At 35.5% G+C, this 17,515-nt stretch overlaps 1 protein-coding gene across 2 annotated transcripts in view; it reads right to left on the reverse strand.

Moving 5' to 3' along the window:
* The window catches only part of LOC145678351 (protein CEPU-1-like), a 1,025,842-nt gene that overhangs the window by 30,071 nt on the left and 978,256 nt on the right, over window positions 1–17,515 (reverse strand). For both annotated transcript variants that reach the window (XM_081748400.1, XM_081748399.1), the window contains one exon: window positions 110–214. In XM_081748400.1, the coding sequence (XP_081604526.1) occupies window positions 110–214 (105 nt within the window). The remainder of the gene's footprint in view (window positions 1–109; window positions 215–17,515) is intronic.

Genomic DNA, 17,515 nt, shown 5'->3' on the forward strand with positions numbered 1-17,515 from the left:
CATATTGTAAATTGGTACTAAGCATGTGTATGCTAGTACATAGATAAGACAGTTTTAGTACAATTGTTAACATTTCTAAACAAATATTTAATTATTTAATAAATCTTACTTGCGTCTTCTCCCTGCGGCCAATTGTAAGAACCTTTTCCTGTATCATGTGATGACTTCCTCTCCGATTTATCAATCTCATTAAGGTTAGACTGGTACTTCGATCCTGAAAAGTAAAAAGAGAACATTCATAATTCGGAGAACAACGTTTTGGTACCTAGTATTAATCTTTCTTACCATATCACTTAAAACCTAAATATTCAGCTTTCACACACGGCATACACATAACTTAACGTGAATATTAAGAAAGAAATTTTAAGTTTCTTATAAACGACATATTGGATAAACCTATCTAATTTTATTTATGTTGTTATTTATTGAAACAGTTAGGCCTATTTAGGATTTGCGCTCGCAGGATTCCACTTAAACATCACTAATATGCATTAAGAGCAAATGGAAGAGAAGATGGGGTAAAAGAAACTAGCCACGGATTATTATTATTATTAATTTTAATTTTCTCTTATGCTTAATACAAAAAAGTATCTTCGTATACGGCAGTAGTTAGTACCTAGTCGTTTGAATCTCTAGATTTTTATTATTATTTATGTATTAATAGAATATCACTTTCTATGTTAACATCATATGCAACTGATGTTTCAATAAAGGAAATAAAGCAATCTTTTGTATTTTTGGTTGAAGTTCACGCTTCTTTCCACCACCAAGGCTATGAGATGGGGACCCTTTCTTTTAACCCAGCTCGCGCTAAGTGATCTTTGTGGTGGACAAACACCATGTGCATGGGTTTCCTCGGGGTTCTCACGTTTCCTCCCACTTTCTTCGTTCCACTATTTCTTTCATTTCTCATTATCACTGTCTTCTTTAGCCTAACTGGAACAACTGCGGGACATAAATCTCAAAGATTTCATTTTATTTCCTTTCTTTTAAGTGAACTTCGGATCACTTAATGCACCCAAGGGTGCTCTCCTACCGGACATAGAGTCTGGGAGTAACAAACTTCCATCTACAGTGTCAGAAGTAACTGTAGTGGTAACAGAAATACTAATCAAACATGGCGAGGTTAACTTTGTTATCTAGGTGCTTAGTGCATATAGCGTCAAGATTTTTTTTTAGATGCAGAAAACCTTTTAAAATGCACTTAAGAATCAAAATAGATTGAGTTGTAAAGCTAAATCCTTGTATCACAAGTGATTACCTGTTCCAAATAATTATAAAATGCAAGAATATAGTAACATATATAATTATGTACGTTAATTTTTGTAGGTAACATTGTTAGAATGACTCATTTTCGTAATGTAATATTTGGGTACATAAGACTTAAGATAGAAATTTTGAATCTTTTATTCTAACTGCATGTATGTTTTGTCTGGATGTTAATAAAGAAAGGAAAAGGCACAATTAGAACAAGGCTGATGCCGCAAATTCAACAGAAATAGCATTTGGCGGGATATATATCACACTAAATTCGTAATTTTTATTGTTTCGAAGTCAAATAATGGAGGAGAAATGCAAGAAATAAGATTCTTTGAGAACAGACTCATACACTCGCTTTCCAGAAAATACAGAGCCTAGCCAATGTCCGTTCAATGTAAATCACATGTTCAAAAGACGCGTATAATCAAAAACCGGATTAGAACTTGGCGTCAAGGGACACTTTTAATCGATCCATCAGACGAACACCACGACGGTGAAAGAATTTGGATGGAAAAGAGCACCTTGGCACATTTTCCTTGTGCTAAAATTTTTACGCTAGTAATTAATTTGGTATCGTCCAAATGAACTAGAAGCACTCGATTCGTTAGTTTTGCTAAATTTCGATGTAACAGAAGTTAAAGAAGAACTTAACTTCATTTTCCGCACGGAGAGGAAGCTGGAGTCACAAGATTCGTCAGTGACCTGCTGAAGACTCTCAAAAAGAGCTACATATCACCAAGAAAACGTTCTTGAGCAAAACTGAGCAAGTAAGCATTATAGGCCTACAGCTGGCAAGTTTTACCTAGGGCTTGATGAGACCACAACATTCTTTCATATAATTTTCTTCAACGAATCTTACGTACAAACATTTATCCTATTGCATTTTTTTTAACAAATTTTCTAAAAATGCTTCAAGTTTAAATTCGTGAATTGCCTTGCCCTTTGTGCTGTAGCACAAGTGATTCAGCCTTGGTCCTGGTTCTGTTTGCCTATCTGTAACTTTGACCTATGCCTTTAATTTATTTTGCTTCTACGTCTCACCACAGGTTTCAAAATGAAGTATTTTCAGCGGCCTTTCCTCTTCATGAGACAAGAGATATTTGGCAGACTATGCTTATGCCCTTATCATTCTGAAAGCTGAACAATGGAGACATAATGTTGTAGAGGTATCTTGCACTTTTCCCAGAAAGTTTCCTCTTGCTCCTTCGCATAAGTTGAAGGCGCCAAGATTCTTTTCTCAAGCACTTTTGTACCTCTAGCTACAGTGTTTTAGTCCCATGTGTTTTGAAATGATGGAAGCGCATTTCAGATCTTCTGTTACCTGCACCGTTAGTCCAGCCTCACGTTGCGCACAGCATCTTGAAAGCATAAGTTTTTCATAAACTCCATGGTGTCGACGTCAGGGCATTTTTCGTTCTTTTTCATTCTTTTCTACACGTTTCGTTTAACTCCCTCTTGCCTTAGACCTTTATTGTTTTGTTTTGAGTACCACAGTTACTTTGAAACCCTTATGGAGTTCCAGTCAGTTATCCGCTGTTATATATGTTTTCGGTGCAGCTTTTATTATTCCATGGAAAGCTTTCAACTGAGCTCGAATTAAAGTCGTGTATGGCTGTCTATCTGCTCCAAACTACATGTGCATTCTTATGCTTGAATCGCTTTCTGTTAGAAGGGCGTGTGTGCAATAAACAAACTTTTGGAAAATGTCAGAAAGACTGTTTCTTATGAGGCGATTTGGTTTATGAAACAAGGAAAATATATGCAAACGCACATGATTACTGAATGTTAATTAGCTATATAGGATGCAACTATAAGTAACTGGTTAACCAACAAAAAACATTAAACTCGAGACACATACGCCCTTTTAACAGAAAACATGATGACATAACATCTGAAACCAGGGTTTTTCTGAAATATATATAAAATTTCAGACTGTGTTGCATTAGTAGTATATTGATAAAAGTCAGCGATACTACTACTACTACTACTACTACTACTACTACTACTACTACTACTACTACTACTACTAATAATAATAATAATAATAATAATAATAATAATAATAATAATAATAATAATAATTTGATAGCAAACATCTTGTTTCCCAAACATTTCTTTTAAAAATATTTAATTCCCGGACAGGATAAGCTCTGAATTAATTTGTCATCACTGTTTGTCTCACTCTGACTAGCAAAGCACTTCGGTTTCCAGGGTTGCGGTGGCTCGGTGGTAGAGCGTTCACCTCTGGAGCGTTCCTGTATTCGAACTCTGCTCCCGCCAAATGAACTTCGTGCTGGACAAATACTATGTGCATGGGTTTCCTGGGGGTTCTCCCATTTCCTTCCACTTTCTTCATTCCACCATTTTATTTATTTCTTATCATCACCGTCTCCTTTAGCCTAGCCGGCATAACTGTGGGAAGTAAAACTCAAAAATTTCATTTCATTTCACTTCGACAAAGAAAAGTGTGTTATTTTCAGCTCGTCTACCACCAACAAAGACAATTGAATTGCTTTTTAGTTTTGGAGTGGGGATCTCGTGCTTAAGAGAGATAATTAGGGAATGCAAGGGAGAAGCACTGAATAAGAAAATACTATTTTAATGATGGAACTTAAGAGAGTTTTTTTTTTCACTTTTGTCCCCCAAATCCCTAAGTGTGAGTCCAGATTCCAGACAGCTGATAGACCGGCCAACAGTGCAGATCAATGTATTACAATAATATCATCGTTACACGTAGTACTGTGCTTTTCAGAATGATGTAGTAAAGTACAAATCAGCAGAATACAGTATTTTAGGAAGAAGAAACAATGCAGCAAGTGCTAACATCTTATAACATATGTCTTTCTGTGAGTAACTGTACTCAATGTCACTGATTGGACGGCTGAAATGAGTGATAATATATTTGTTCGTCCAGCACATTATCCTGCTTATCTTGTTCATCTGCCAAGAGACAGCTCCTGTTGGGTTCAGTTTACTTTTAGGAAGTAATACATTTTTCATAGTGTTGAGTGACAGGACGAATGTTTGGAAGACATGTAAATACCCCTCGTGTATTAGCGGAATAAAGTAGTTGAGATTTCTGACACCAAAAGTTATTTTATCCTGTCTAGTAATCCTTGTTATTTTGTTTCTGTTATAATTTTCTGGCTTGGGTTTGCTTTTCCCCATTACGTACATGTGGTTATTGTTTCATTCATCTTCTATACCAATATCTTATTACCCAATAATCAATTCATAGCAAAAACAAAATCTCAACAAAAGGATTGGCAATACATTATAAAAAACGGATGGCGCGAAAGCAATACGCTTTCCTCCAGTGCATCAGTATAGTCAAGTGTGAGAGTTTCAGAATCAGGATATGTCTGGTAATTTCCCTGTTATTCTCTTCATTTTTACTCTTCTGCTGGTTTGATTTTCAGTTAAAAGGGCGTTTTTGTGAAATTATGCCCTTTTGACAGAAAACACAGATTTCAATGCCTTATATTTTTAACACATTTCAAGGAACATACATCTTTTTAACAGAAATCATTACTCTACCTCTAAAATACTGATTTCTTTAAAAAAGTTGAAATTGTAAAAAATGTTACATACACCCTTTTAACATAAAATGATTCATTTATCCGAACTTCAGTGGCATTGATCTTATATTGGCTCTCTTGGTATGGTATGTTATATATTTTGTTGCCTCCGTTGGATTAACACAAATGTTCTCTGTCTAATGTAAATTTACATAGGCATCCTTTAGAACCCTTACCTAATACCGACCCCCAGAATTAAATCCACATGTTTGCTTCCTGTTCGGAAGATATTCCTTTGTCTCCATCATTCCTCAAACTAAAATAATTCACGCATGGTTCTGTTTCTGTTTCCTATCTCTAATTTTAACCTATGCCTTAAACTTATTTCAATCCTACGTCCCAACAGAGGTTCCAAAATCAAGTATTTCTGGCGTCATTTGCATCTTCTGTAACAAGAGCTAAACGGCAGACGTATCTTATTTCCTTATCGTTCTTCAGGCCAATGGAGACAACGTTATTAAGAAAGAACAAATTAGCTGGATATCAAAAACTAAGAATGCTCATTAATCTAAATTCAGCTTTAACTGGATTAAGTTGTAAAGCTCAAACCTCATACTAGAAGTGGTTATTATTTCCAAAGAATTGTAAAATGCAGAAATATAGTAACGTATATAATCTTTCCTTTCGTTGGTAATGTTAAGAAATAATAAGAAATAATAAAAGTTTCTTATTGGGTCTAAGTACTGCGTAAGAAAGATTATTCATGTAAATTCATAGTTAGCGTAATGTTCTAATTATGCCATGCAATAGATAGACATATTAATGATATACTGACTTACCCATCAATTAGTACATTCTTTTGTTTTGCGTTAGAGAGTCAAACCTACAAGAAGATTATAACTTGTAATCTCTTTCAACGAGTTCAAAAGTTGGATCGAAAAACTAACATTTGGGCAATATATAAATGATGCACGTATCATTCTTTGCTGTTATTTGAAATTTTACACACAACATATTATTGGAAAGTTAAAGGATCTGCATGACATTAGACATAATCACTTCTATGTGATTTTTGAAGCGTACTACAAAATCTTGTTCTTCAAAGTAGTTCTTCGATCGTAGCCAGTCTATCTGCCCAGTTCATAAGCATCTCTTCCTACCTTCTTTATCCAATCTGCTTCTTTCCACTTCCTTATTATCATTCTCTTATCTGTCTCTAATACTTTTGTCTTATCCCCATTAATTCCGTGATTAGTCCCCTTAACATGTTTGTGTATCGTATTGGTATCTTTCTTCCTTATCACATCATTTTTATGTTGTTTCATCCTTTCTTTCATTCTTTTTCCCGTCTCTCCTGCATATGACATATCGCAGTCCCGACCGACAACATATCCTGTAAATGACTCCTTCTTCCTCTTCAATAATCATTTTGGTGTTTTTCTATTCTTCTTTATTGATCTCAATAAGTTCTCTTCTCCACTCCTTCTATTAGCTCTAACCCCTGCTTTCCTCAATAACGTCTTCAGTTTCTGGTTTTTCTCCTGTGTTTTCTATACCACGCGATCTTCCACTCTCATCTTCTTCCTTTGGATACCGTAGAGAAGATAAAATTGAAAAAGGCCTTTATAAGGACAAAAATTGGCGGAACATGATTGGTTGAAAAATGGACATGGAGACATACGGGATTGGCTGAAAGTTTCAGCCAATAGAATGTAGACTTTTCGTAAGAATGATTATATATATATGTCTGTATCTTCATTCTACTCTTGATGCTGTTATCCGGTCATGTCTGATAATATGGTAGCCTTGTGATGTGGTTCTGAAGGATTTTGTGAAATGAGTCAACCACATCATCAAGACCATGATCAAAGCACACAGAAAAGAAAAATTTCATACATTTTGCTTGAAACTCAACGCACTACAAAAGGATGGCTGCTCCAAATTTTGGCAAGAAATTAGAAAACTTCATAAAACCACAACCAAATTGCAATGCCAGATACTATTGATAATATCCATCTACCCACAGACCGAGAAAAACTTCATCATTTAGCTGACGTCTTCACAGCCAAGTTCCAAGATCCACCAGCAAGCACACCAGAACAGCACCAAATTGAAGAAATTGCACTCACAATCAAGACAATAATAGCCAACTTCGAAGACCTCACAGACGCAGATCTAGCTGATCAACATCCACCATCTATTACAGCACTCCTGGAACCTATCCATCCACTAGAAATCGATGATGCCATAAAACGAAGGAAAAACTCCGCGCCTGGCCCGGATAAGATAACCACTCAGCATTTGAAAGCTGCTCCACCTATACTTCATACGAAACTTGCAGAACTGTACACAGCCAGTCTCTACATTGGGTATGTTCCAACAGTTTGGAAAACATCTCACACCATTCTTCTTCATAAACCAGGTAAACCAGCAAACCTATCAAGTAATCTTCGACCTATAGCACTAACAAACATTTTCTCCAAACTCATGGAGAAAATTTTGGTTATCAGACTGCAACAATATCTCCTTGACATCAATCTACTCATTCCACAGCAAGCCGGATTTCGACCACAGCATAGCACCATCGACCAACTAGTAAGAATTTGCCACGACATTCAAAAAGCTTTTGCAAAAGGACACAACACAGGTGCTGCATTCCTGGATCTCACAGGCGCGTTCGATTCAGTATGGCATGATGGTCTTCTATGCAAGCTCACCAACTATAATATGCCCACAACAATGATACGATGGATCCATAATTTCCTCACAGGAAGAACTACCAAGATCAAAATAAATAATCAATACTCCAATGTTATTGACATCCAACGAGGCGTACCACAAGGCTCAACCATAGCACCTTTAATATACCTATTATAAGTCAATGATACTCCCGTTAATCAGAAATTTAAAACACAACTTGGTTTATTTGCTGACGACACAGCCTATTGGACTTCCACTCTGCTTACGCAAAATATACTTAACCGACTACATAAACAAATTGCAGAATTTGCGCTCTGGCGTCAAAAATGGAAACTGCAGCTTAATCCTAAAAAGACGCAACTGATCCTCTTTATCCCACCACGCAGACGCCGACATTCCATAAAGGACACCCGTAACAATATCACCATCCAAAACCAAAAGATTGCTGTGACCACTACAGCAAAATATTTAGGAGTGTTACTCGACAAGAGACTCAATCTCAACGCCCATATTCAAGATTGCAGAAGACGTGCTATTCGATCCATCATAGCGCTTAGCGGTATATGTATGAACCCCTCATTGAGTATCAAAAATAAAACATATCTGTACAAAATGGCAATTCGCCCTATACTCCTTTATGGTCATCCACTATTCAATAGATACAACATCGCAGACATTTCTCGCGCAGAGCGCTATTGGCTACGGAGAATAACGAAAAACTACCAAGACGACATCAGACCATACTACAACCAATTCAAACTACAACCCATTAAAGATGTGATCATAAAACTAAACAGAAGATACAGAGAAAGAATCCTAGACAAAAGGTTTTTCAACGATAACTTCACTCATGAAGATAGAACTCCCACAGACCCCCCTTTAACCACTTTGCATTCCCTCCTTGCAATGTAATTAAAAGAAACTAACAATCTACTTAAAATCCCTACCTAAGCACATTCCCCACCCCAAAACCAACCCTGCTACTAAACATTAAGCACCAATACAAAAATCATAAGACTTCAATAACAACAGCTAAAACCACACACAAACAACGACAAACATATTCAAACTTGAGCCACAACAGAGCCACAGACCAAGCAAAATACCATCGTTTCGGCAAGACACAATTTCGGCATTACACACAAACACACACTAAAAACACTATCACTATCACAGCTACTTATTGGGAAACCCATGCCATTCAATCCTACAGTGCTCTGGGCAAAATAGCATCCTGCTAGAAGCCCATCTCTGCTTACCGCAGAGTAAAGTTATTAATTCGTTTCGTTTCGTTTTTCATTCTACTCTATAGTGTCTGATAAAGGATGTGTTGGATATCCGAAACCGTAACACATTATAGTTTAAAATTCAGTGTGTGTTGAAGCTTTGGTCAGTATTTCTTTTGATTCTTTATTGTCCGTTTCTTAGTGGTTGAACGTACAGATTGTTCCTTTTATCCGCATTCCTAAAGATCACATTATATGACATCAGCCTATATGTACTCTATTTTTTCACGCTGCCTTCGATTTATTAAACTATTGATTCGTGACCTGAGTCTTTCCACAATACCGAAGAACACGTTCCCAGGAGGATACTTCCAAATTAGCGATGGAATAGAGAGGTTTGCTCATCAAGTCAAGTTGTTTCGGCGCACTAACTTTGCTTATGCAAAAGGGGCAATACGTTCGGAATTGCGTGTCTATTTTGGTAGGCAACGGATTAGAATTTGTTGCCAAAGAGAGCTTTTATTTCAGATGCACGAAACATATATTGTTCGTGTCATTTTCGCGCCGGAGTTTTGTCCGAATACACCAGATAACAATAACCTAAACCTCAGAATTCAAAGGATGGATTGTAATACAGTAAGAGAACCATCAATAGAGTATCATCAACCGTGCCAGGCAAGTGCTGTGTATACGTTTTATATCCTATGCAATTTCTTTCTTGCCCTTTTTATGATGGCAGTTAATTTTTAATGAGCTTTTCATCGTATTCAAAGTAGTAGTAATAAGAATAAGTCTGTGACAAGAATTAAGGTATCCATAACAGATTTTACATGTTGTTGAGCATTTGCAATTTTTCCTAAACCACCGTTACATATAAAACTTACAATGCAACTAACTGGTTATTCAGTTGGTTAGTTGGTTGAGTTATGAGTTAGCGTCTAGTTCATCAACGAGGCTATATGAGACGTTAGTCTATAGTTTTGGGTGGGATACAAACTATATGGGCTTCTGCCGTGAACCCAGGTCTTCTACATCGATGATACGTACACTAACCACGTAGTTACGATGGAACTCTGGTAATTTGCAGAAGTGTTCACTCATATTCCTTGAGATAAAAATTTAAAAACATGGACCTCTATAGCGGAGGTCTTCCAGAAATAAACTACTCTAATAGGGAAGTGGAGGGATACGTTTGATTTTCTTAATGACGTTCATTATTATACAGTCAAGCAAAATGGAAATTGTCTTCAAGTCATATAAGAAAGATAAAATATTCCCAAATCTGTCTCAATACGTGTTGAAGCCTCTTATTTGCTGTATGTAGTTTTGGCTTCAGGCGAACTAGCCACCGCGAGTGATTTGAAAGTCACGAAGGTTTTACTTGTCTTCAGCGAAGAGAGTAAGCGAGAGAGAAATATATATCTAGCTTATTTCACGTAGAGAACAAAATAAAATATAATATTTAGTTGTTCCTACATTTATGTTTGAAAACCGAAACGATGTTTCGAAACGATCTGCTTTTTAATTCCCATAAAAAAAATGTGAAATACTTTTCTCGCAAGTACATATATAAAAATGTTTCACTCTACCTTGGCAGTTGCATTATTTATAACTTGTTGTTGTTCTACGCTTGAACATATTGTCTGTATTCGTACGTTCACACGTGCTATTTTTGAACTAAATAATTTTAAGCTTAAGGGTAAAGCTTTATAAAAAGTATATTCTTAGACCAGTAGCTAGTCAACACTTCATGATTATCGTTACCCGGTACTTTGCGTATATCTATTTTGTTATATAAAAAAAGCGTTTTTCGGGCAAAATTCTTAGGGATCAAGCCCCCCAGGAAATTGCCAGCTACTTATTCTCACGGAGTGAATGTAACTGAAGTTGCGATTACATGCTACGCTTGTGCACGGGACGTTCTTAGCAAATAGTGTTCACAATAAGAAAACTCGAGAGCGTATCTGTTGGATTGTAAGTTCGGTTTCCCATTAACAAAACAAGGTCCCGTAGGAAGGATTGGCCAATTACTGTACTAGTGCACTCAATCAAGACTTGATTGAGTCGCGATCACCATGTAATGATTTCTGTAAGGTATAGTAAATGGTACACGAGCTTTTAGTTCACTCATGTCGTTTTATTACAGAACTACAACTGTTTATGCAAACGATATTACAATGTGTTATTAGGGAGTGAAATATGCATACGTTTTTTAATGATCCTTGGTGAGGTGCCCAGGATTTCTCCTACCTTTAGCATCTGAAGACAGACCAGGATCTTCTTCTGCCCGTAGCAGCTGGAGAAGAGATCTGAATTTTCTCCTGTCCGTAGCAGCTTGAAAAAAGGTGAGGAGGTTTCTCTTGCCCGTTAGAATGGTAATGGAGGTTGATCAGTCAGAAGCCGACTGATGCGTTCGGAGATGTTGCAGGTTTTACATATTCTGTTAATAGATGCCAGTGGCGTTGGTGTTCCTCTTCTGATCACTTGTCGATGCGATGGTAAAGAGGTGTAGTCTACTCTTTTCTGTTTCCATAATGTACGTGAGGGGAATATTACACTATCTTTTATACACTGAATGAATTCCGAAAGAAACATCTCGGTATCTACAAATTTATATTACTATTTTGGTTCTATGGTGATCAATACTGAAACCGGAAATATCAGTGGATTTCTATTGCTTGTGGTTCTAGTAAAGGACTGCTGGTGGAGATAGTATATTTCCTTGAGACACTAAATCAGTTCCAGAAAATCGGTTGTTAGTATCCATTACTACTTTGTTCTATCGTGATCAATGTTGAAACCGAAAACGGTTGACATCTAAAATGTTCGATTTGAGTAGAAATGGAGATGAAACATCTTTGGATGCTGTATCACTGGCAAAAAAGAACTGGTTCTTGATATCACTTACTCGTTTTGTTCTAATACAGTCGACAGATAAACGGACGGACTCAATCGTTTTGTAGGACTCCTGACACTATGTAGTATTTGGAAATCTAGAAATTAACATAGGAACATACATAGCAACAATATATTCGCTTTTGAGGCGGCAGTGAGTCAGTGAAATAAAATTCATCTCTGGTGTATGGAGTCCTTGGTTCCGACAACTGGGCTTTGTGGTGAACAAGTGCCGTGTAGGTTAGTTTTCATAGGGTATTTGCTTCCTCCAATTTTATGTATGCCATAATTTAATTCATTATCATCATTTATATCTCCTTTTGAAACCAAGTAGTTTGGAAATCTACATTTCTTTTGAATAATTTCCAAAACAGCAAACCAATAAACTTCTGCAAGCTAAACATAAGGCTATAAATTGAAATTAACTAAGATTTAATGTTGTAGTGGAACGAAGATCTGTTTCCGTTAATAGAATCTCCAGGTTCATAACTTCTGATCTCCACATCAAGACAAAAATAATAGTTGACGAATGCTGTGTATGAAAGTTTGTCAATTTGCAAAAATCGACTTTCCTGTAAAAGTTATTATTATTATTATTATTATTATTATTATTATTATTATTATTATTATTATTATTATTATTATTATTATTATTATTATCATATTAATGCACTGAAAATTAATCCCGTAAGTTATTTACAGAATAAAGTGAGCGATAGACTGTGTAATGATAAGTTTTTAAAAACGTTTATCCTAGATTTTTATCAGGTACGCATGAAAGAAAACAAATCATGCATAACTGTGGAACATCGGCAGTATCGTGTCAACGTCATTTAAATCTCTTGTATTTGTATCTATTGCAGTTACAATAATAGAAATTCTTATACGTATTTCTATATAAGCAAGATGTTCTTACTGACTGACTGATTGGTCAAGATCAAGTCCAAACCGCTTATGTTAAAAAGTTGAAATTTACACTGGGTATAGGACTTGTAATGTAAGGTGCCACTAAGGAAGGATTTGTAGTCTGAATATAAAATCCATGCTAAGCGTCAAAAATGAAAATGTTTGGTTTAGTGTAAAATTGTGGCCTAAGTGCCTAACACTACTGAGTGAAAAATTGGCTCTCTAATATTCGCTGTGGAAGTAGTTCAAATAATCCCCAGAAAAATGGGCATGCAGTTCTGAAGTAACATCGGTTCCATCAGTTCTGAAGTAACATCGGTTCTGTTTACTCAATATTTTCGTTTCGGCACTTAGATCGGATTTTACATTCAGTCAATATTTATGAAAACTCGATGTCCAGGGGGAAAGAGGGGTAACAATTATCATCTTAAAATACCCATATCTATGAATCTTTGAATGTTAGAAACATTAAATTCAGTAATTTAAAATAATAATGCATGTATTTCGGCGTGTTTTGATATTTTGACCTAGAAATGAAGAGCGGAAGTGAATAGGGGAAAAAGTTGGGAATTATAATTATTATAAAATATCTATATTTCGAAATCTCTTAAGGTTAAATAAGAAATTTGGTATTTGGACTTCTAGTTTATAATTAGACAGGATTTCACCCTTTCTTAAATATCTGTCCTAGAAGAGGGAAAAAGATGGGAAGAAAAATGGTGGATCTGCAGTTATTAAAATAAGATAGCCATATCTCGAAATATTTAAGATAGAAACATGGAATTTGGTACTTCTACTTTGTACTGAAAATAATTAAAGACGTGTTTCAGTGAGTTTTGATATTTTCCCTACAAAAGGAAAGAAAGCCGGAAAAAAGAAAAAAAAGAGTCGAGGTTGCGATTATTACGATATATGACCATCTCTCTAAATCTCTTAAGAGTAGAACGTGTTAATTAAAGGCGCGTTTCATTTCTTTAATGTCCCCTTTACAAGGGAAGAAAAAATGGGAGAAAAGGGTGGAGTTTGCAATTGTTATAATAAGATTGTCATATCTCCATACCCCTTAAAATTAGAGATATGTTATGGATACGAGAAGTGCCAGGACGTAGGCCAAGCCAATGTGGGGATCATGGAGAGAGTCACCAGTTAGCAGAAGGCTATTTTTACATAAAAGTACAATAGTTGCATTTATTTAAGTCTGTTAGGTGCCGAAAAGTAACATTTCTTCAATGTCATTTCTTTAATGCTACTCGTCTTTCTGGTGGAAAGTTACGATACCTAACTTTGAAGTAAGTTTGCTAGAGGCACTTCTCTCAACTTCTTGGCTTAGCTAATCAATAAAAGTGTACTTTTCGTTACAGATAAATTTGCTGTTGAATATCTAACAAGGTCTTCCAGGAATTTAGGTGCTTTTTTTCTTTTATCCATAAAGTATTTGCATCCACTTCACTTCTTTTCCTTTTACCGTTTGTAAATTATAGTTTTTCTTTTACCACCGATGTTGATTTTAAAGGTAGGGACCTTACTTTAAACTTGTGGTAGTTACTAATATTGCGTTTCTTAAATATATGTAAAGTATTCAATCCTTACGTTTCATGAAATCCTAATACAACATTATTGCTAACTCTTTTATTTTATCGTTAGAACTAACGACGTTTGGTATCTACTGTAACACCTTCATAAGACAAACATGCACTTTAAATTATAATTTTTAAAAAAAACGTGTATGTTTTTATATGGTTAAGAACTATGTAGTGTCCATTACATTTATACGTGAAGATACTTTCATTTTTTCATCTGGAGGGACTAGAAGATGAACATGAGAGCTCAGCAATGCAGCGTTTGTTTCTGCTGCAAAGATATCCTGCCATGGTTCCAAAACATGTGAGAATGTAGTAGAAAAAATATTTGTGGGTTTTCTAAATTTCTCTCGTTTCAAGAAGAGCACAATAGAAGCGTCTCTTTTTGTAATACGAAGATATCTTAAAGAATTTAAGAAAGAAATTCGTGAGCTGGTATGCACTAACAAAATTGAACGAAAGACATAATTTGTAAACTGAATCTAAAACCCGTGCTAAGTGCCAAGAATGGAAAGTTCGTTTTAATGAAAAATGTGGCCTATATGCCTAACACTTCTCAGTAAAAATCTTGCTATCTAGTAGACCCTACTCATGCGGAAGTAGTTCAAATAACCCCCAGAAGAATGCGCGTGTCTACGTGTCCCATCAGTTCTGAAGTAACATCTGGGCTGTTTACTCAACATTTTCGTTTTGGCACTTATACGGATTTTATATACAGTTTACATTTGTTAAATATCAAGTTCCGAGGGCACATTAATGGACTTCTAATTTTTGTACATGAGAAGCTGAAATATTTGTTTTTCACACAGAATCAGGTAAAAATGGAAAGTATTTGGAATGCATACATCCTTCTGCCTTCTAGTCGGCAAACTCATGAGTGAGAGTTTAAATTCATATAGTTACGTATCTTTACTCAGAATCGCCCTTAATTATATTTTTCTATGCCTAGAACTCACTAAACCGCAATCCTATATCTGAAAACAGTATACCTGTCTCCTCCTAGGAAAAACATTTTTTAACCATAAATAAATTAGAAATACTTATTGTCCAATTTAATATAATTATATCTAAGCTAACACAATGCTGTCTTTTCAATGAAGGTATTTATAAAAAATTCCAACAACATTTGTACAGGAATAAAGTTGAACATACATATATACACACACAATTTTTTATATATAATTTTGTTATATTAGTATAAGTATACAGTAGGTTAAGAGATTGCTTGTGGCATTTACTTAAAATAATTTTTCATTTCAGTGAACTCTAGAAGGAAACACATAATCAGCCCAATCCCTGGGTCTAGTGATTAGTGCACGCGCCTCTTTCGTGAAAGGAATCCTGGGTTCGTTTCTCAGTTAGAGAACATTGAAATTTGAATGCATTACAATCGTTTGGATCTCAACTTAAACTGTAAGTCGGCCATTGGCCTTGTTGTGAAAAGAGACGTCAATTTTCAGCAAACAAAGAAAGAAACAAAGCATTTCATAAAATTAAAAGACAAATTCTGACCAAATCATATACTATTTAATAAATAATTTCTTTACAGTTTCGTCAAAGTATCTTTGTCCTCATCAGAGACACTATCTGATAAAGGCAAAGATACTTTGCGAAACTGTAAAGATTTTATTCATTAAATATTATATGCTTTCGTCAGAATTTGAGTTTTAATCTTATCAAGAAGTTCTAAAGATAGAATGAGTGTTATTCAAAGCATTCCAATGTTACAAAGATTAGTAAATATTTTAAAAAGAATGAATCGGAATACAATTTGTCACAAAATAAACACTAATATTAGCAAATCTAAGAAGCGATAGGAGAATATAACAAAGTATGCAGAAATACGAATTAATTGCCAGGAAAGAAACGTACAAACGTAGCATTATTTTAGAAAATACACTTTCGTCTAATATATATCTTCTTCAAATTTCCTCCCTTACACGTAGGACGGAAGAAGTGAAAAAGTCGTAAGTTCTAGAATAGCGCAGGTTAAACAAGTGTTCAATAGGAAAAAAAGACTACTAACATCAAGAAATGTGTCGTTGAATGCTCGTAAACGATTTATTAAGACATTGGTATGGAACGTGGCGCTTTACAGATCAGAGACTTGGATACTGAGAAAGGTTGAAATATCCAAGCTGGAAGCATTTGAAATGTGGCATTGGCGCAGAATGGTGCGCATATCATGGGCCGAAAGAAAAATTAATGAAGACGTACTAAACGAAGCTAATAAATGATGACAAATCATGAGGATAATAGGAAAAAAGAAGAAACAGCATGCTTGGCCATCTTATTCGGCATTCCGATTGAATCACCTTGCTGTAGAGGAAAAGGCAGAAGGCAAATAGGAAGAGGAAGACCAAAGATAGAATATCTAAATGCAGTTACGAAGAAGAGGCCTTATCAAAGTATAAAAACAGCTCTTCTAAGTGAGGGAAAAGTTAAAAATTTTCATGTTGCCCACCTTTAGTTGAGGTGAACCAGAAAGACATGTACGACAATCAAGTAATATGATGATAAGCATGTGGTTCAGGTGGCTCTCATAAAGAAGAAATATATGAATTTACATAGAAGAAATCAAGTTTAACGATGATCAACATCTCATGTAACATCAGTACTTAAAATTAACGGAAAACTTCACTTAAAAGTATCAGAATAATGAGAAACACACGCTATTGAGTATAAGCAAGAGTAGGAAAAGTTTAATTAAACAGGGTAACTTCAGTTATTATTGCTCATAACTTGAGGAATTGTTAGTAGAAACAGTTGAGGAATTGTGAAGATTCATATACTGTATTGTAAGTACCAGTATTTCACTCTTCATGAGTGAGTTTCGTTAAAGTATAATGTATTCAAGTATCGAGCCCTAAGAAAAAACTACGGTACAGATAATGGTGTAAGCAGCTATCGTTACAGAAGTGGGGCTTTCTTGTCAGAGGAAAAGCTGCCATCTGGATGTATTCTAGCAGGACATTATGATGATGTGATATGAATTTCATCTTGCACTATCATGAGAAAGATATTTTGTACTTATTGACCTGAGTATAGTGTTACAAAGAATACTGCCTAACTCTATCAGGCACATCTTCATGTACAAGTATCTAGGACAATGACATGTGTGTGGAAAGGCAGTCTTGCATTTGGTTCTCAGCCCTCTTGAAATATGAATGCAGTAACCTTGACAGCAGATTTGGAGCTCTAACTACACCACTAAAGCAAACTGGCTATATCTGAGGGTTGTTTGTTCAGAAACGTAATGCAGAATTTATTACCACAATAAATGAACACGTTGATTTAGAGAACGGGAGAACCGTTGTGCAATATGTGTAGCCGTTTCGGTATAGATCGTTTGTGTGTATCGAAACTTATTACGTGTGTGACAACAGCGACAAGAATGCACACAAAGAAGGAACATCTGGATGTTCATGTC

The sequence above is a fragment of the Thermobia domestica genome, chromosome 2 (genome assembly GCF_964235325.1).
Source record: "Thermobia domestica chromosome 2, izTheDome1.hap1.1, whole genome shotgun sequence".
NCBI lineage: Eukaryota > Metazoa > Arthropoda > Insecta > Zygentoma > Lepismatidae > Thermobia > Thermobia domestica.